Source organism: Cibotium barometz, chromosome 27 (assembly GCF_041138505.1).
Source record: "Cibotium barometz isolate CiBa-2024 chromosome 27, ASM4113850v1, whole genome shotgun sequence".
In the NCBI taxonomy this organism is placed as follows: Eukaryota; Viridiplantae; Streptophyta; class Polypodiopsida; order Cyatheales; family Cibotiaceae; genus Cibotium; species Cibotium barometz.
In genome coordinates, this window is record NC_141072.1 from 27930583 (window position 1) to 27951782 (window position 21200).

The 21200-nt window shown below is 42.7% G+C and overlaps 1 protein-coding gene across 5 annotated transcripts in view; it reads left to right on the top strand.

The window, feature by feature from the left end:
• Positions 1–20755, top strand: part of LOC147623251 (acid phosphatase 1-like) — a 29987-nt gene extending 9232 nt beyond the window's left edge. Inside the window, exons 3-4 of one of the 5 annotated variants that reach the window (XM_086821345.1) lie at positions 20119–20231; positions 20350–20755. In XM_086821345.1, the coding sequence (XP_086677471.1) occupies positions 20119–20209 (91 nt within the window). In that variant the 3' untranslated portion in view covers positions 20210–20231; positions 20350–20755. Of the gene's footprint in view, positions 1–11882; positions 12405–20118; positions 20232–20261; positions 20281–20349 lie in introns of those variants that run through there. The other 4 variants (XM_086821347.1, XM_086821342.1, XM_086821346.1 and 1 more) reach the window with 4 other exon arrangements.
• Positions 20756–21200: the final 445 nt, after the last annotated feature.

Genomic DNA, 21200 nt, shown 5'->3' on the forward strand with positions numbered 1-21200 from the left:
AAGAAGCTCCGCTCGCTTCTCAGGAGTAACATGTGCGCAAAATTGCACTTGATGATTGGCCTCGTGCAAGAAGTGAGCTCGCACTTTGTTGGCGCCGCCACTTCTCTTGTAGGAACAAAGCTTGCAATTCCATGCCCTTGAACCACCGCCCACTCCACGACTAGCGTAGTGGACCTCATCCCACCATGACCATGTGTGCACCGCCGGCCTCCTTCGTGAAGAGCCCGCAACGGAAGATGTGGCGGCGGCGCCTTCACCTTGAGATGCCATGAATGATGATAGTGTGAGAGAGAGGGAAGAAGGGTGCAATAGAGAGTTGCAAGTATTGCTTGACTCTTGAGGCTTGCAAGTCTCAAGAGGGATGGATCATGGAACTTGGAGAGAGAGAGAGAGAGAGAGAGAGAGAGAGATGGCTTGGAGAGAGAGAGAGAGAGAGAGAGAGAGAGAGAGAGAGAGATGGCTTGGAAGTTGGCACAACTTGGAACTTTGAAGTTTGGATTTGGAAGCTTGAGGCTTGAGAAATGAGTGTGTGTGCAATAGAGAGAGTGCCTTTTTTTATAGCTGGAAATCTACCCGTTTCTGCCCGTTTTTTGCCCGTTTCTGGCCGTTGGAGACGTCCCCTCACCACGTCCCCTCACCACGTCCCGCGTCCCCGGGACGCCATCATGCGTCCCCATGTTGCACGGCGTCCCCCCCGCGTCCCGCGTCCCTACGGCCCTCCCCGCGTCCCCGCGTCCCGCGTCCCTACGGCCCGTCCCCGCGTCCCCGCGTCCCCGTGTGACTCTGGTACATATATAGATACATACATGTATGTATGTATCTATATAGGTACATACATATATGTATCTATGTATACATACATACATACACACACACACACACATATATATATATATATATATATACATATCCATATATATACATATACATATACATATATGTATGTATCCATATATATACATATACATATACATATATGTATGTATCCATATATATACATATACATATATATACATATATATATACATACATATATATATACATACATATATATATATATATGTATGTATGTATCTATATATATAGATACATACATACATATATGTATCTATCTATATATGTATGTATGTATGTATGTATATATATATATATATATCTCTATGCATACATACACACATATATAAATATACATATATATACACATATATATATATATGTGTGTGTGTGTGTATATATATGTATATTTATATATATGTGTGTATGTATGTGTAGAGATATATATATATATACATACATACATACATATATACATCTATATATGTATATATATGTTTATAGAAAGAGACATATATGTATATACATATATATATACATATACATATATATATACATATACACACTGTTAACAATTGACCTGCCAAAGGGGGTCTTGCCCACTCTTCTTTGGAAGAGGAAAGATGGTGGGAAAAAGCCTCTTGTGACTATGGAGAAGAGCCCTTAATTCTTTGGATTGAATCCCAACCGACCATTATAGAAACATTGGATTGCAGAGGAAACCCTTGAAGATGGGTATACATGAATTCAGATATTTTGGACAAGCCAAGTTCATCCATACGGTCAGATTACTATATGGTGCAATAGATGAGGAGAAAGGTTGCAAGAAAAAGCCCATGCAAGAGGCACACACGACTGTCTGAGAAAAAATTGAAGCAAAACATTTTTTTTTCTGCAACAAACAAACTTCGTCACCCGTATGATGCGCTGTCACCGGTGCCGTGTACCGCCAACAATATGGCCTTGTGCACAAGAAAGAGAGAGCTCTCCTTGTTCTCACAGGCATGCCTGCGCAAGCTTTGTGCGTTGCTTTGTGAGCTTTGTGACGATACGGCTTGTGGTGGTCTAGCCCGACTGCCTTCCTTTGACCTCTTGAGGGACGAGAGTGTACGCCTATAGGCCTGACCTTGCAGCAGCGGTCGTTATTTGTGGCTCTATGTTGCTGCCATCTGTGACGTGGGGCTCTGCACACGTTCCTTGTGAGGATTACCCCAAAGCTTTCAACGCTCTCAAAACCATAAGCGGCTATAAAACAAAATTATTTCTTGAAAATAATTCAAGGTTTTTAAAACCCTGAAACTCTTGACATGATGCAGTGCTATGTATGTCCTTTTCCCTTCTCCCTTGCTTTGGACTCCACCGGATTTTGCAGGCACGCTGTTAAATATCCACCACTGCCATAACATAAGCTTGGTAAAATAGACAAGAAAAATATAAATAGCAAACTATGCACGACAAAGAGAGTGGGTCCAATCTCTCAGCATGCATGAGTCTCACCACGCTTCCTCATGCATGTATTTATTTTTATTAGCAAAAAGCAAGTGCTCAAGAATAGCTAGATACATTCCACTTTGGGCTATTAATATCAAAAAGTAAATTGGTCTCCAAGATTGGCTATTTTCATTCAAATTGTAGCAATTTAATTAAATGAAACTATGGGTGGGCGACCATCGGCGCACACCAAAATTTGATGGCCATAATCCATTGCACCCACGCTACTCCGTGCACTCATCTGCTCACCAAAAGCATAAGACACATTAAATCTCGCTTATCCGCCCATCATGATGCGACCACTTCTCCATGCTCTCGCGTGTAGCTAGTCACGACTGTGTGACAAATGACCGCACCATAAATATCACATAAAATATCAAATAAGTTCATAATTAATTCCACAATTCACATTTCCATAATAGGTACAACTAGGTACGGATGGATTCAGAGGATAAAGAAAAAATAGCCTTCGTGTGACAAAATGAGGGGATATTGCCTTCAATGTAATGACTTTTGGGATGAAGAATGCTCTAGCCATGTTCCAAAGGATGGTTCAAAAAATATTCTACAAATATTTAACCACTTTATGAGGGTCTTTATGGATGATTCGGACCACATAACACACCTCATGATGTGCCTAGAGAAGTGCAAAAAAGCGAGACTGAGGCTCAATCCAACCAAGTGCATCTTTGCTGGAATGAGTGGATCCCTATTAGGGCACATAGTATCTACAAAACAGAAGGACTAGTAGAGTAGATACGGCCAAGGTCGAGATTATTGTAAAATTGCGACCACCCAAGAATGCTAAAGAACTTGCTAGATTCCAGGGACTAATCAAATGGCATAGCAGATTCACGAGGTTCTTCGTGGTGAATGTGGCAATACCTTTGTATAACTTGACTATGAAAGATGCAAAATATGTCTAGTCAGGATCTTGTTAGGAGGCATTCAAGAATCTCAAGCGAATACTGTCATCGGCACCCATTCTTCAACAACCAAACTTTGATCTCGTATTCCATGTATTTGTTGATGCTTCTGATTTCGCCATTGTTAGTGCTTTGATGTAAGAGTTGCAAGGGTTGTCCAAGCCAGAAAGGAACTATTTCACCACAAAAAATGAGTCATTGGGGATGATCTACTCGATCAAGAAATTCGAGCACTATCTATTAGGAAATTTGTTTGAATTTCATATGGATCACAAAGCGCTCTTGTGCCTGGTGAACAAACTAGACATGGTAGGAAAATTAGCCAAATGGATGCTGCTATTACAAGAGTTTGAGTTCACTATCACACCTCAAGAAACAAGCATGCAGTTGGTAGATTCCTTGTCTAGACTGGAGTCATGAGAAGATCCAAAAGGGGTGGAAGATGACTTCCCGGATGCGCAACTCTTCATCATAGATGGAGAAAAACCCAGCTGGTAGGATGAGATGCTATAGTTCCTCTCCAACTTTACCTTTCCAGAGTATATGTCCATATATCAGAGGAAAAAGTTGACTCTCCGAAGCAAGTTGTTTATGGTGGTTGGTTAGCTCTACAAGATGGGCGTTGATCAAATACTGAGAAGATGCATCCCCGAGCATGAACAACAGGCTGTGCTGGTTGAAGTGCATCAAGGAGCTGTAGCCACACAATCCACTTTTCTTGAAGCTCTTGCTTTGATACATTTTATGACATAATTCGTAGCTACTAAAATGTACCTTGCTTGGGTGCTACATGCAGGGAGACTTACGGGTCCCACAAAATCAATGCCTCATTTCATAAAGGGTTCTAAAACTTTAATAAGGTGCAAGGGCACCATGACATCCTTGTTTTGTGGTTAAGCATATCATTGGCACTCGTCTCACATCCGCTAATAAATAGCGGACAATCTTTGAACAATGTGGGCCACTAATATCCCAATTGGAGTATTTTCTTGCAGTAATATATGTTGAAAATTGCCCACTAGGTACCCCTTTGGTGTGCTTGTTCAATGATGTATAATATTCATCTTTCCTGGGGCAACACCTTAATATGTCCTCCTTACCTCTTCTATAAAGAGTTCCAGCAATCAATTAGTAAGGTTTTGCCTGCAGCTTTGACACGACTGGGAGAGATTCGCGAGCGGGAGCAACGGCTGAGACGCAGCCTTGCTTCGCTACAGCGCCTTCAGGAGCAGCAGCCAGCATGTGAGTGGGTGGCGTCCCAGCTGAGCCAGGCACGCCAGGAGGTTAGAGAGGCAGAGGAGCAGAGACATGAGTTTTACTATCGTCGTCAGGCCTCTCAGTGGACGCAGCTTGGTGATAGAGTGACTGGGGAGTTTTTTGAGATCACTGGACCCCGTCATGCGCGAGCAGGGGTTCGCCAGCTTGGTAGACCGGATGGATCGATAGCTACTGAGCTCGGGGAGATCAGAGCCATTGCCACTGCTTTTTATAGTGACTTGCTTTCAGCGGAGCCAGCCACTGAGGATCGAGATGTATGCAGACAGACTGTGTGGGCCCATGTGCAGAGGAGGGTCACAGACCATATGCGCACAGTTCTAGGTGCGCCTCTGTCAGAGATTGAGCTTGCCGAGGCCTTGAGGGTCCTACCGCGACATAGTTGCCCAGGGGAGGACGGACTGACGCCGGCCTTTTTTATGCGCTATTGGGACCTTTTGGGGCCAGGCCTCCGCAGGGGCTTTCAGCATGTTTTGGACACTGGGGTGATGCCGCAGAGCTTTTCAGAGGGCTTGATCTATCTTATCCCCAAGGGCGAGGGAGTATCAGATGATATTCGGCATTGGAGGCCTATTACGATCCTCAATACTGTCTACAAGGTCTTGGCAAAGGCCTTGAGTTTGAGGATCCAGCCCTTCCTGGGGGAGTTGATTCATGCTACTCAGACAGGATTTGTCAAGGAGCGCAGTATCCTTGACAACATCTTTACTTTCTGGGAGGCGACGGCCCGAGCTAGGTTTCTTGGCGAGGACTTGGTCGTGATGCTTCTCGATTTTGAGAAGGCATACGATAGAGTGGATTGGGGATTCTTAGAGGGCACTATGCTACGCCTGGGCTTTGAGCCAGGATGGATCAGAGGGGTGGCAGCTTTGTATTCCACAGCTCGCAGCCAGGTGCTGATTGCAGGAGGTCGGGGGCCGAGTTTTGAGCTGACCAGATCAGTCCGTCAGGGGTGTCCTCTCGCCCCTTTCCTTTTTCTCTTCTTTGCGGAGGCTATGAGTATGTATTTGACGGCAGAGGAGGTTGGTTTGAGAGGACTTCAGCTCCCAGTCCGGGGGGAGGATTTGCTTGATGCTGAGTTTGCAGACGACACGGGCTTATTTTTGCATGGCCAAGAGGCCAATCTTATTCGGGCTGAGCAGTCGCTCCAGGTTTTTAGTGCAGCTTCGGGAGCATTGATCAATTGGCGCAAGACAGTGGCCTTTTGGATCAGTAGTGCTCCCACTCCGGCATGGAGTCCGGACCCCGGTTTTAGATGGATTCCTCCCGGCACAGCAGTGCGGTATTTGGGATGCCAGATTGGCCTCGATTTGTCACCAGAGCAGCAGATTGCCCCGCTTCTTCTGAGCATTCGGAAGAAGCTATTGTATTGGAGTACAGCTCGACTATCCTTGGCTGGGAGGGTGGTGGTGGCAAATCAGGTGCTGCTAGCGACTATGTGGTACATTACGTCTTGCTGGATTTTCTCGAGCTCTTGCATCAGCCAGGTACAGAGGCTGATCAGGAACTTTCTGTGGTCTGGGCGGGACGGTCAGCCAGCTCGGGCAAAGGTTGCATGGGCAGTTATTACACTTCCGCTGGCTCAGGGCGGTTTGGGCATTATAGATCCAGTCGATCAGAGTAGAGCCTTATTGGGGAAGCTTATTGTTCGGGGGTTGCTTCCAGGCGCGGAGCCTTGGAAAGAGCTCCTCTTGCAGCGACTGCAGGCCCGGGCGCCTCCTGCAGGGGGTACTTGGGCACCAGAGATTCGCTGGATCTTCATAGAGATGAGGAGGACAGGCCTCAGTAGAGGATGGGAGGACAGATTTGCTTTGAGTATCCTGAGAGCTTGGGAGCTGCTGAGACCGGGGCTCTCTCAGCGGCCTCCTTCTTGTGTTGAGGAGCGGGCCAGGCAGCCGCTCATCTGGAGCCCAGCGGTTCGTACAGAGCAGGGTCATATGCTGGGTTCTCGGCCTCGTCTAGCCTGGGGACCTTTAGCGGCAGGCCCAGCTCGTAGTTTTGGAGACTGGCAGGCTTTCTGCAGTCTACCAGAGGAGACCCAGGTGGAGAGGCTGAGTCACTTCAGAGGGGGGTTGATTATGAGGGATGATATTCAGGAGGCACTTTCAGAGGAGTGGTTCACACCTCTCGAGCCAGTGGTCCCACGGTGGATGGGAGCCTTTACGCAGTTGGAGATCCTGATTGTTGTCAGAGCTAGCACTGAGGATGGCAGATGCCTCTATTATGAGATTCAGGATGAGGGCAGACTCCAGAGAGTGGAGGTGGAGTCGCCTTTGGTTGCAGAGTGCACCTTTCAGAGGATTCGGGTACTGGCTGCCGCTTCTCGGAAGTGGCATATTGACCCCGACCCTGCTGACGTGCTCCCGGATTGGCGCATATGGGCATATGCAGCGCGCCCCTTGGCCCGGCTACAGTGGGACCCCGGAGAGTACGAGTGGCATGATCCTTATGCATCCCTTGAGGCCACAGAGATCACATTTTTCCAGTATACTGTTCGGCTGGGACGGCATATTTTGACGGCGAGGAGGACGGTTTCTCCAGCGGCAGCGGGGCATTGGCGATTGCAGGGACTATCACAGGAGTTCCTGGAGGATTTTTGGGCTCGGCTCTGGGCTAGTCGACAGGCCCGCAGGATCTCGGTTTTTCAGTGGCTGGTCGCCCACAGGGGCTCAGCAGTTGGCACTTGGCTTGTTTACAGCGGTCTTCCGGCGGCCTGCGTCCGATGCGGCCACCCTATGGAGACACAGAGACATTGCCTTTGGGACTGCCCTCAGGCACAGCATATTTGGCTGCGGATGCTGCGTATTCTAGCCCCCCTCTCTCCAGAGGGTATGTTTACGTGGGGTGCCGCTGCTTGGTCGACTTCGTCAGGGCCTGCTATGGGCTATGAGATGGAGCAGGGCAGTCAGGCCATCAGATTTATTAGGGGCCAGCCTCGCCTGGTTCCGGCACCGGATTTCTCGTCCGCCAGCTGGACACAGGAGAGGGATTTACGATGGGAGCTCCTCAGCAGCCTCACCATCTGGTTTGAGGGGAGATTAGAGCCACCAGCAGAGACTGTTCGGGGGATTTGGCAGGAGTTGATCCACACCCTGCGAGGACAGTACGACCGCATCCGGGGAGACTCGGATGAGGCGATCTTACGGCGCCAGGCCTTTCATACCACTTGGCACTGCGGCCCGTTCTTCACCCTACACACGGGATCCCCCCGTTGGCACTACAGGCCACCTGTTTGGCTCTTTCCCCCCCCCATTGTATGATTTAGCCGCTCAGTCCTTTAGACTGATGCTTGTATTTTGCAGCACCTAGGGAGAGTCTCCCGGGCTGCCATGATGTATTCACTGCTCTTCTCTCTGTTCGGAGCAGGCGAGATCTCTTTTGTAGCCCTTCGGGCGTTTTTTACATAACTAATGAAAGGATCTTTTCTCGAAAAAAAAAAATTAGTAAGGTTTTGCTTCTTTAAATAACCTCTTTGCTAGATATTTCCTTAGCTTCTTTGACTCTAGAAAACCATTGGCTAGAAAGTTAACAATTTTCTCACTCCTCTTTGGTAAAGCCTCAACTTAAACAGTGTAGCATCAACCCAGCATCGAATAGATCATTATCTATTCTAATTAATGCTTCCCCATTAGGTATATGAGATAGATGATCAACCATGACGTGTTTCTTGCCAAGTCTTACAACTACTCTGAAATCAAACTCCAGAAGAATCAACAACCACGTAGGGATTTTTCTTGTGGAGCAAGGTTTATTGACAAGATATAGCAAGGCTTGATATCAACATGGGAAAAAAAATATTAGCTAGAAGGTAATGTCAATAGATTTCTTCACGGCATATACCATTCATAAACCTTCATGCTCTGTGGTGGTATAATTCATCCCAGCCTCACATAACTGTCGACTGACAAAACTATAGGGTAGTCCAGTTTATGTTCACATGGCTGGGCTAGGATGCATCTCGTTGCATAGTTAGAAGCATCAATATGCACATGGAAGGTAACATCCCACTTTGGTACTCGTATTATGGGAGCGCTATCCAAAGCTTACTGTAACATGTCATTTGGAATTCTTCTATCCACTCAAATATGATGAGAACTTTGTACAAGGAACGTGAAATCTCGGCATAGAAGAGGATTAATTGCCTATAGTAACCTACATGCCCCATAAACCTTTAGATACTCCCTTTGTAGTTTGTTGGTGGGGGTAATTCTAAGATAATTTTGATTTTACTCTCATTTGTGGAAATCTCTTTTTTGGGCACTATATCTCCTAAGATGACTCCATGTTTAATCAACAATTGGCATTTGAATGGTTTGAGAGATAGGCGATAAAGTCTCCATCATTCAAATACCTTTCGTAAGCAAGGTAAGTTCTCCTTCCACGATAAATTAATGCACAAATCATTCAAGAAAGGGGTAATGATCTTGTCTTGTTATTACATTGACCTTCTTGAGATCGAAACATACTCGCAATTTTCCATTCTTTTTAGGCATAACCACAATGGTTGACACCTAGTCTAAATGTTTAATCTCATAGATGAATGCACATTCAATGAGCTTGGCTATCTCTTCTTTAACAATTTTAGCATACTTTGTATTCACTAGATAAGTTCGCCTATGGATATATTTAGCATATGGTACCATTTGGTACATAACCTCCAACAGGTACTCCCTTCATGTCATGGTAAGTCCATGCAAAGAAATCCTTATATTCCTTGAGGAGATCAATAAGTTCAGCTTCCTGATTTAGAGTGAGGTCTTTTACTCACTAAGAGTCTTCCCTAGGTTCAGCCAAGTCTACTTCTTTTACTTCAGTCAGACCACATAAACTCCTTCCTCACTTGTTGGTTTTCATGTGGCATTATCAAATATTAGCTTGTAGTTCCCAATCGCGTAAAAAAATTATAGTGCTCTAATGTTGGTTCTGATCTTGTACTCGGGTGATATTATTCAAAGGTGTGGGATCTAGATTCTTCAAGATCTACCTTTGGGTTTGATTACATGTCATTAGCTATGACATCCTCCCATGTGGTGATACCTCTAATGACTAAACCATTATGGATATCTTTATATTTAAGCCCGTGGGAATAAATTGATCAAGCAATTGATTGTTGGAGATGCACTCATGTAGAACACAACGAGAGTTCAAATGCTTGAGATGACTAATAAAATCTCTCACTGACTCATCTTCTTCTTTCTTAGCTTTGTGTAACTTTGAAGCCACACTCCACAAAGCTCCTTCATGCACAAACTGCTTTAGGAATAACCATCAAAGCCCAGTAAAGTTTAGATGTTCTTTAACTCCCAGGGTCCGATACCAATCACTAGCCTTGCCATCTAGTGTAAGGCTAAATGTGTTGGTCTTTGCAAGCTCATTCCTCTCACCTAAGGCCTCGCAAACTTGATTGAAGACCTCAAGATGTCTTCTAGGATTTCTCTCTTCATTGAACTTGTGTGTAAGCTTCATGATTTGTGTAGCCTTTCCAAAGCCACTTTGTCTATTATCTCTCATGCTTGGTCCTATATTTTCAGCCACTTCTCTCCCAATCCTTGCACGAAGGCTAATGGATCAGTTGGGAGTACTGTTGTGTTAGAAGCATTGGTACAACAGGGGCAACATGTGGTATGAAGGTTGCTGCCTACGAGCGTAATTGTGTGAATCCTAGAGGAGGAATATGAGTCCAATAGGTGGGCGTAATTGTGTGAATCCTAGAGGAGTAGCATGAGTCCAATAGGTGGGGGTCATACAAGACTTCCCATAGGTATTGATGACATATGAGCCAAGAGTGCCATTGGTCTAGTCTTTTGTAAGGATGCTCCCTTGCTCTAGGTTGCATAGGAAAAGTAGAGGAAGACACAAGGAATTAAGGACATTGGGTGAAGGTTCCTCCTTATGTAGCCCTAGCAGCTTATATGCACGTCTTAACTATAGGCCTAGAGCCATTATTGTAGGGACTAATTAAGCTAGGTTAATATACATAATTAGTACTAATACAAAAACATAGAAAACCTGCAAACACAAACATTAATCTAGTTTGCAAATCCTATCCCAAATCGTTGTTTCTAACGTAATTTCTCCATATAAAGAGTCCCAATTGGGGTGAACCCTATGTCCCAAAACTAATTTTAAGGTCTATTTCACCTAATTCATTAAATTTAAAGCTCAATTTACTGATTTTTATGTGCAAAATAGAAAAATAACAAAAAATAAAAAATGTAGAAATTAAACAAAAACTTAAATCACAGCAACTAAAGGATACACAGTTTTAGCGCAACATAAAAAGCTGAACACAGAATTCCTAAAATAAGAAAAGAATGCAACAAAAACAAGAATATGCATCAAAATCAAAGTTATTTTGAGATTTCCTATCTATTCTTTTCTTGCAAAAACTAAAAATTTGATCAATTTAACCATTCACTAGCTCTCAAAATGCATTGTTGCTATGTAGTGGGACTATTCCCCAACAACAGCGTCATTTATGGGAAGCCTTCGTGCCATAAAAAGAATGTAGGGAATAACCTAATGTTTTGGGAATTTTCCCAACTGCACTCGAGAGCATAAACAGCTCAATCGAGAAACTAGTTTACTATGGCCAGCACACAAATGCACAGTCGGGGTATGACACTCACCTCGTGAAAGCTGGTTGGTTGGGATTCTCGTAGGAGACAATATTGCCGCATAGCCGTACCTAAAAGCTCCACTCCACCGCCGCCACCACTGCTACACTCCAATGGAAGCTCAACCCTCCTCACCACTCAATCTTACATACTCATTCTGTCTTCCTAAAATTAAGTTTTGTGAACACTAGTTTTGGTTGTTTACCATTTGCTTCACCTATGCTTGAACACTAGTTCTGGTCGTTTACCATTTGCTTCACCTATGCTTGAACATCACCTTGATCATTATGAACTTTTTGAACACTAGTTTGGGTCCTTTTCCAATTGCTTCCCCTAGGCCTAAACATCACCTTGATCATCATGAACTTTCTTAACGCTAGTTTAGGTCCTTTTCTAGTTGCTTCCCCTAAGCTTGAACATCACCTAGATCTTTATAAACTTTTATATTATACATATCCTATGGCATGTCCATAAGTTAATGGAGTAGTATATGAACTAGACATATCTTTCTCTTCCATATATTAAAATAAATAAACTTAAGGAAAGAATTGGTAGAGAGTATGTTTTCTTGACAAAGGTCCACCTCCCATGTTCATCTACATTTGTAAAAGGAAGGGCTCAAGACTTATCAATATACTAGTTTTTAAACACACTTAAGTTTAAAAAAGGTTGAAATAAATAAATCGTGGAGTATCCTTCAATGAGTAGCTTCTAAATGATTATTTATTTATTTTCCTAGGTGCACATGGCATGTGACTCTCATGGGCAGACCCCTACCTACTCTATTCTTTTTTTAAGTTTGTAAGTCTTTGCTATAGGTTTCAGGAAAAGATAGGCTCAACTTGGCCCAGAACTTGTTCAGATTTGTGCAGAGCTTGCTCAAATTTGTGGGAGAAGGAGAAGAATCCTCTTCAAAAATTTCAAGTTTTAGCTATGTTTTTCAAAATTTCTAGAGAAATGCCTTCTCAAAATGGTCAATTTCCTCTTCAAATTACAATGAGAAGGTTTTCAATCCAGCTCAATAAAGTGTATTTTCGGAACACTGCTTTGCTACTAGGTTGATCTTCATGACTCTCTCTATGCTAGTTTCCACATAGCACCGAATTGATTGTGTTTGAGAAGACACTTAAAATAGGGTGGAATAAAACTTGTGATGATCAGAGCCAAAATTTGATGGGTGTTTTACTTGTAAAGGGCAATTTTGCCTATCAAAAAAGGTTCTTACAAAAAGAACATGTCATAAAACATGCAAATTATACCTTAGAATTCTCTTTCACTCTGTGAAATATAGTAATTTTAAATTCCTTTCAAATGACATGTCATTTTTATTAAAGTGTTTTTCATTGTTTGGTTAAGAATATGTATATGTATATATATATATATACATACATACATACATCCATATATATATATATATGTAATTTTTTTTTTTGTGATTTGAGAGAGAGAGAGATATTTGGATTCTGGCGCTTCACGAGACTGAGACCTAAATCAATTGTCTCATCCAATTCATTCTTTTGCATGCATGCAACATCATTTTTGTTTGGTTCATGCGATTCTCACTTGTGCTTGGTTGTTGATAGTGGAAAATACGATCCATTTCGTCTGGGGCTAGATTGAAATTGGGATTTCTGTCGAGTGCTCTTGTACAACATCGTGCAAAGCTATAAGGCATCGTCTAGGTGCAACATCATGCAGTACCTGGACTGTAAAGCTACAAGGTTCTCTATGTGAGGGGGACACTTTCTCTTTTCTTTTCAAGGAAAAGGCTATTCATATATGAAGAAATGAGAGAAGTTACATAGAATAGAGAGCTTTGGCCAACAAAATATCTTTGGAGTTAACAATCTCTTTTATCCTTAATAATTCATGGAATTCTTTGCAAATCCTGTCATCTTGACCGTGTCTAGCATCCTTGCACTTCTTAGCTATCTTGTCTTTGAGGTCCTTAAGCCTCCTTTGGATGAACCTTTCACATGATGCATGTATCAATTGCACTTTTAGCCAGATTGTTGAGTAGGATCATAGTAACCAGAAACGGCGTTTCCGCCCTCTGGAAACGGTTCGGCCGTTTCCGAAACGGCAGACTGGCGGAAACGCTGTTTCCGTACATATTTTTTTGGCAGGTTAAACGGGGGGCCGCGTGCGATTTTTTCATTTCGCTCCTCCTTTCCTGCGATTCTGCGAACGCTGCGCCTATCACCCATTGCCACACAAGGGCCCAAGGCTCAAGGCCAAGGCCCTAAGGCTCAAGCCTTTGCCCCCACAAGGCCCCAAGGCCTGTACTCTGCAGCAGCCTGCTCTCCAGTCTCACAGGTTGCTGCCGGGCAGCCCATTCTTCAAGGCTTCAAGGCTCAAGCCCAAGCCTCCAAGGGCAAGTGTTCTCAAGGGCAAGTGCTTTCAAGTCTCTATGCATGTTTTTTACATGTCTAAAATAAATTCAAAAGAAACTCCGTTTCTTGCCGTTTCCGACCTTGCGGAAACTCGGAAACACCGTTTCCAACCCGGTCCGAACCGACCGTTTCTGCCGGTCCAGGTTACTATGAGTAGGATTACTGTTGAAAATGCATTCAAGTCCGTATAACCACAATACCCAAAGCATTTCAGTCCTCAAAACAAACCAGAGCTCTATGGAGCAGCCTATATTTTTACCTCGAATCAGGTTTTTCCAACCTAGCTCAAGACCATTCCAAGACTTGGCACAATTTGCTAGAGAGACAAATCATCTTTTGTCTTGAGGGAAATGTAAAAAAAAATGCAAGTCATCCTCCATCTCAAGCCATCTAAGGCATTTCCCATCCCCTATGTTCAGCCTGAGTGCTTTCTGCTGGGTCCAGATGGCTCTGTGCATAAGAAGCCAGGCTAGGCAGGCTTTCTTAGGTTCTACATACTTGTTCCACAGCTTGTCAAATAGTAGGTACCAGTGGTTTCTGTCCCACAGCAGCCCCTACCTCTTACTAAGTTTGCAGTGGATAGGAGTCGTCCTGATCTTGGCTGGGATGGGCATGAGGTAGGGCTGATTACACCATTGGAAAGCCTTAGGGTGGGATAGGTCTCTGATGGACAAAAGCCAGTAATCACTAGGACACCAAAGCTTGATGCTGTCACTAAATAATTAGATCCAGTTCAACATTTGAGATATTGTACTCTCTGATCAACTCTGCCCTGGACATCTATGTGTTATCCTCTTTGTCCCATAGGTCCCACCAACTGCAGATACCCTGATTATGCAGCCTAAGAGCTGCTTCAACTTTGAACTCATCCACTGGGGGTATGGACAACATAGCCCACCATATTGAATCTTTGCCATGGAGTCCCCATGTGTTACTCGGTTTATATGATAGGATTATGTCCCCTTTCAGAGCATTCCAGGAGGCTGACCAGAGGGACTTAACTAAGAGGCTGCTATAGCAGGTTTGAAGGGGTACTTACTCACCATGATTGTGAGGGGCAATAAGTTCTTCCATTTGGGATGGACTTTGAGTTTAAACTGGTTGATGTTTCTACTTATTAGCCAGGCCCACTCTTTAGATGGGTTGATGAAGCTTCTGAGGATCCATTTGGTAGCCATCTTGTCTGCCATATTTGTGACATCAAGGATGCCTAGACCCCCTTTCCTTGTTCCAATACAAAACCAATCCCATTTGACTTTGGGTATTTTATTTATCCAAGGGTCTCCTCCCCATAGAAAGTTCTTGCAAAGCCTGATGAATTTTTTTAGGCCTTCATATATGAAGGTCTCCAACAGCTCACAAAATAAATGACAGAGGGGATAATGAAATGGTTGACCACCATTTTTCTACCTGCTAAATTGAGCTGCCTTTTTTGGCATCTGATGAGTTTTCTTGCTATTCTGTTGAAAACACATTGTCATCTTTGTTTTAGAGTTACTTTGAAGCCCATGGGGATACCCAACAGTTTGAATATCACACCATCTTCCAGGGTGTTACCAGTAGCTTGCAATAGCCAATCAGGGGGTTTGTCTAGTGATGATCTAATTCCTATTTTCTGATGGTGGTTAATCGGCTGAACCTGAAGCTCTGTAGTAGATATCTAGGCAATACCAAAAGCATTTGATACTCAGCTCAATGTTAGCAACCGTAGCATTGGTGTCACTGCAAACATCTGTGTGCACAACTATTTCCCATTGGAAAGGCTCTTCTTTTGAGAGGTCAGCTTCAAGGATTTAGAGATGCCAACAGGGATGGTAGGCTCTCTGGCTTCCCCTATGATTGCAATACATTTAGCCTGGTACTTGGTGACCTTATATCCTTTGTTGAAGATACTATTAAAGTTATGGAGAAAAATCCTCATGTTCTCGTCCCTCAAAACCACTGCATATGCCTTTGTTGTCCTTGTTAGGGGGAAGCTTGTCCTTATTCTATTTCACCTTCACCATTCTGAACATTTCAGGGGTGGGAAGGTCACTCTTCCCAGTCCACCAATCTCTAAAGAAGAAGCTGGCTTGCTGAAGGGCAATCCCTTCCTCCTCCTTGATTTCAACTCTAGTTTTACATATCTCATCTTGGATATGTGGGTCATCCTTGTTACCATGTTACTCCAACTCCTTCAACCTACTGTGGAGGATGTCTTTTCTTTGTTTCTTGATTTTGGTCATTTCATTCTTAGAAGAGATTGGGTGGATCTAATGGCCAGACTCCAAGCTTTGGCCGGGGTGAGTCCTCTTTCAAACAAGTCTTCCCATATTTTTTTGACTTCCTCTTGCACAATTGGCAGCTTAGACAAGGCCGGGTCAATGTGGAACCATTGGTTGCTCACCTTTTTATCATAATTGTCAAGTACCATGATTATGGGGTAATGATCTGAAAGACATGTGGAGAAGTCAATTTTGCACTCACATCTCACATAGGTGTTACAAATATTGTTACTAACATAACCCCTATCCAGTCTTGCCTTTCTGGCTACTCCACCCACAGCATAGTTCTACCAAGTGTATTCCCTAGTGTTCCCAATGTCACACAGTCCAAAGCGGTCAGTAGTACTCTGCTAGGATTGCAGTTGTGAACCTTTGAGGACCAAGACCTTTGAATCTATCTTCCTTGGTCTCAACCATGTTGAGGTCCAAATGGGGGGGGGGGGGGGGGGGGGGGGGGTTGGGGGGCGGTTCATGTGAGCCAGCATTTGGTGCTATAAATGCAATGTGTACCTCACGAGTCTTGGCTGCACATTGCCTTGCAAAGAGCCACAAAGAGGTGGGTGGACCATGTGTGTTTATTAATGGTAAGGCTGCCAAGGTCAGTCTGGCTCCAAGCTAAGCCTGAGCCGACGAGTCCTGACTATGTGGGAGTGCCCAGTAGAGGACTGCAAGAGAAAATCAAAGCTTTCATGTGAGGTTTCTACTTTTAAAGGTTCAAAATGGAAAATTTTCTATTTTGCAAATGCTCCTTGCAAAGCACCACAAGTTTAGATCATACCCATGCTCAACCTACATGACACGTCTAATGAATCTAGGTTCAAGCTACTGACCACTAACAACTATTACTTCGGAGACAGTATAGGTGTTCATAACTCATAAGAGCTTTGTGCATCTTTTTTGCTGCATGCTTGCCAGGTTGCCTACAAGCATAGATGTATATGAATCTACAATCTATTACTGCATTTTGCTACTGATGTTAAATTTTGATGAGTTTTTGACATATAGACATCTATGACTATTACGTTATCATGGATTGGCTTTGAAGTTGTGGGCTTTGCTACAAAAGCTCTAAAAAAAAGACCCACGAACCATCATTGTAGGTACTATAGTCTACAAAATCAACACACGATTTCTTGATGTATGTATCACATCTCTCATTTCTTTTGGTTATTTTTACATCGTGGTCTTCCCACCAATCAATGGAGATCGGTCTTCGATGTTCACCTACCTATTTGAGATGTGCGACAGGTTCTGAGACTATACAACATTATTTAAGAGATGTGCGGAAGATTCTAAGACTGTACAACATTGTTCATGGGATGCAGCAATACACAACCGATTTTGGGTTCTATTGCCCAACTTATGGGAAAATTGAGTGGCAGAGCCATGCTTGTGACTTGGGGGGCAGTTGCTTGGCTCTCCCAGTCCGGTCCGCAGCTTTTTTACGAGGGCAGTGGTACAGACTCTGCTATTTTCATTCATAGAGGTATTGCCCAACATGGTTTGTTGCAGGATGTCCCTCACTTTGATTATACATCCCTAGACAAAGGATTGACACCAGTTGGTTGATTGTTGTTAGAATTTTAGCATGGTAGATTCGGAGAGCTAGATGTACTGAGGCTATTGAGGGTGTCCAGATCTTTGGGTCTCAGTGCATTAGTACTATATGGGCTGATATCATCCATACTCTCATGGCTACTTGGGCTTGTATTTAGGAGTCCTCTTGTTCTGCGCAGGCAAAGCGCGTTATATTTATGTGGGATTGGGACCATGGCATTTTCTTTTCCTCTAGTCCCACGCGTCTCTCATGGCATCATGATGCTCCTCAGTGGTTGAAATCACCTTACATATTGGGGTGATTCTATTCTATTCCGGATTATAGTTGTGATTGTTGTATGCCTTTTTCATACTTAATAGAAGTCTCTTTCTTGATAAAAAAAAGTTGTCGTTTCTTTCATTCAGATGATAGGAGGATTCATTGTTTTATGGCTGCCACCATGCTTGTGTTTTGAGGATTCCCCATCAAACAATAGTGTAAAATGGAAAATGTATACACATGCTTCTCAAGGAGAACATGTCTTCTTATATAGGATGGACTTCAAGTAGAATTGAATGTATTGACCCTCACAATAAATGATGTACATGTTTATACTCCATTAAACCATCACACTTCTTTAGGAGTCAAGGTGGTGGGAGCAATTAGCCTTGCACTATATGGTATTAATCTCAAACTACCAATAGGGTGAGCATCATGAATTACATACATTAATGTATTGTGGTGCTATTTGTGCAAATCACTCTAACTAGACACCAGGGTGAACATAACACACGTGAGAACAAGAAGATCTTAAGGCAAAATGTGTATAGTTACATTGATGGGGGACTTGATCCTCCATTGTACTTACACAGTTGAAACCATAGATGAACCAGCTAGAAAAATCCACTACTATTCACCTTTGATGGTCATGATTATCTACATAAGAAAGTGGTGCACCTGGCTTAGCTAATGGGGGCACATGTTGAGGTGCCAATCACCGCATAATATATTGATCGTGTAGACTAGCAAGTTTTTCAACATAGTGATGATATGTGTGTGTATGATGCAAGTTTCTATAGTAGTGCATAGTACACAATGGCTAGATGCAATATTCTATCTACAGACTATAGGCTATGAAAGGACTAGACACCTAGCCTAAAACTACCCCAAAATCGAGATAGAAATGATGTTTTGAGACATAGTGTCCATGTGGACAAGCTGCTCCATCATACACACACGAGATGCTATGCTATTGATGATTTAGCACATCACTCCCCTCTTCTCCAACCATAAAAATAGGCCCTTACCTATGATGATAGCAGAGCTGTATGGACAACAATGTGTAGTGCCCTTGTGCGGGTGCCTAACTACTAGTGCATCTGTATGGCACATCATAGATGTTTGCAAGTACTGTACAATAGCTATCTTTACGAGGTGCCTAGCAATATTCTCGTGTGACATAATATGAAAATTTAAATGGTTTTTTTATAATAGCTGGCTAGTGGGTGTATGAACATTGTACAACCAACAATATCAAGAGCAAGTTGTAACCAAAAAGAGAGTTAGGTTGCTTGATTGTGCATCGAAAGAGCCTAATTCGAAAGAGAATGTGTGGGTCAAGAATTTGGAGTGTCTGGTCCTAGCTATGAAGCATAAGAGTAGGAAGACATGGTAGCATTTCATGTTCTCACTTTTATGTTATTAAATCCATGTACTAGTAATTAGTCAAGGACATTACAAGCATATCTAAATCATATGACTCGACCTCACTGCAATTGATTCGTAGGTTTGTCTTATTCTGATTCTTTTAAGTTTTTGCCAAGTGGTCTTTAGTTATTAGGCTTCTCCTTTTTGTGTCTTATTTTCCTTGTTAGTCAATCATCCCTCTGTTATAGTAGTACGATTGCATGTCTTATGGTCTAAGGTATGCTCACTCCTTATACAAATTCCTTGTATAAATGCCTTTCGTATGGCCTAAGGTATATGCTCACTTTTTTTTCTTCTTGTCTGCCTTTTTTTCTTATTTTTCAGTCATGGCTAACCATACCAACATAGTGCCTCATAGAGGATTCTCCAAAAAGAGTAAATCCCAGCCTTCAATAATTTTTTTTTTCAAGAGGGAGTGAAGCCAATTCAAAACATAAGAATAGTGGTGGGAACTTTGAAATTGGTAATGGAATCGCTTCAGAGTCTTCTTCCAATAAACCCAAAAGAAAATGTAGGACTCAATGGAATCTATTTCATCCTTGGGCATATTTATGCAAATCTCCTTGTAATGAGGATTGAATCAAATGTACTTGGTGTGAAGAAGCTAGAAGAGTAAATACTTTCACAGTGGGTGGATTTCAAAGCATTCAATTTCAGTCTTGAATGAGCATGCAAAATCTTGAGATCAAAGGAGAGCTACAAGTGTTCATCATTCAAAATTAAAGGCTAATCAAAGTGTCAAAGGTGTTGATAATGCAAGCTCATTGGGATCTGGTGGATAGTGGTAGCATGTGGACACCAGCCTAGCAGTGTGTGTGTGTGGACAATAATGGCCGCATTCATATGGCCAAGTGTGTGGACATTAGACTTAGGTTATTTTTGTGAACTTATCACTAGAGTAGTGTGTTGTGTTTTGTGGTATGCAATGAAGGAAAGCTATGAGCTTCTCTATCATGTAGATGTTGATGGTTTGAGATAATGAGAGATAATTAGGGTTTACCTCTCTATACTTGTGTCTATTTCATCTCTCTTTCATGGTATCAGAGCTTGGTGCTCTCTATTAGGGTTTTGTAGTGAAGAAGAGGAATATTTTATTTTTGGAGTTATCCATTGGAGCTTGGAGCTTGGAGCAAAGAGAAGCTTGGAGCACACACCTACTCAATAGATATGAAAGCTAAGGACCACGAGTAAGCAAAGTCACCTTGATAAGATTGCAGGTGATTTGACACAAGCAAGATTTGAGTTGCCCAAAGCAAGTGAAAAATTCTGTTTTTGCAAGCTTTAACGGAAATTTTGTTTTTGCAGGTGATTTGACACAAGTAAAGCAAGATTTGAGTTGCCCAAAGTAAGTGAAAAATTTTGTTTTTGCAAGCTTTAACGAAAATTCTGTTTTTGCAGGTGATTTGACACAAGCAAATCAAGATTTGAGTTGCCCAAAGCAAGTGAAAAATTCTGTTTTTGCAAGCTTTGACGAAAATTTGAATGTAAAGAGGAAAATGCATGTAATAGGTGAAGGACACATATATGTGGCATTGGTGAATGAAATAGCAACTCATATGCAAACCCTAAATTGATTTTGGAGCAAATATTTGCATTGTGGAAGTGAAAAAATCACTGTTTTGGAAGCCTCACAAAAACAGAGAACATATGCCACAAATTGATGCCATTGGAGGTATTTATTACCCAAATTGGAAGCATTGAAGTGTTGGGAGCTTAGGTGTTGAGAAAACATGGTGCTCATGCTAGATCAAGTGTGTGAATGAAAAGAACTCACAAAATACAAGAAAACTATCTTGCTTATTAAGTTGTTTATGAATACAACTACGCCTTGCTCAATACTAAATGTCTCCTAGATTCACCTTTAAATAGGTGAGCTAGTGGACCTTAAGTCCCTTCACACACACACACACCCTTCTCCTACCCTTTTACATGACCTTAGTCTTCTAACATTAGGTTGGATCAAAGCTAAGTCATATATATCATCAATGATGAGTACAAACTTCTCAAACCTCCTATACAGTAGGTGGCGTTGATTTTTTAGTGGATTGGAGCAGTTTTGTGTGGTTTTATACATGGTTGATGTCTCTTGGAGTCATATGAAGTGTTTGAATGTACATGGAGCTTAGCAAATGTGTGAACATTGATGTGAAAAATCT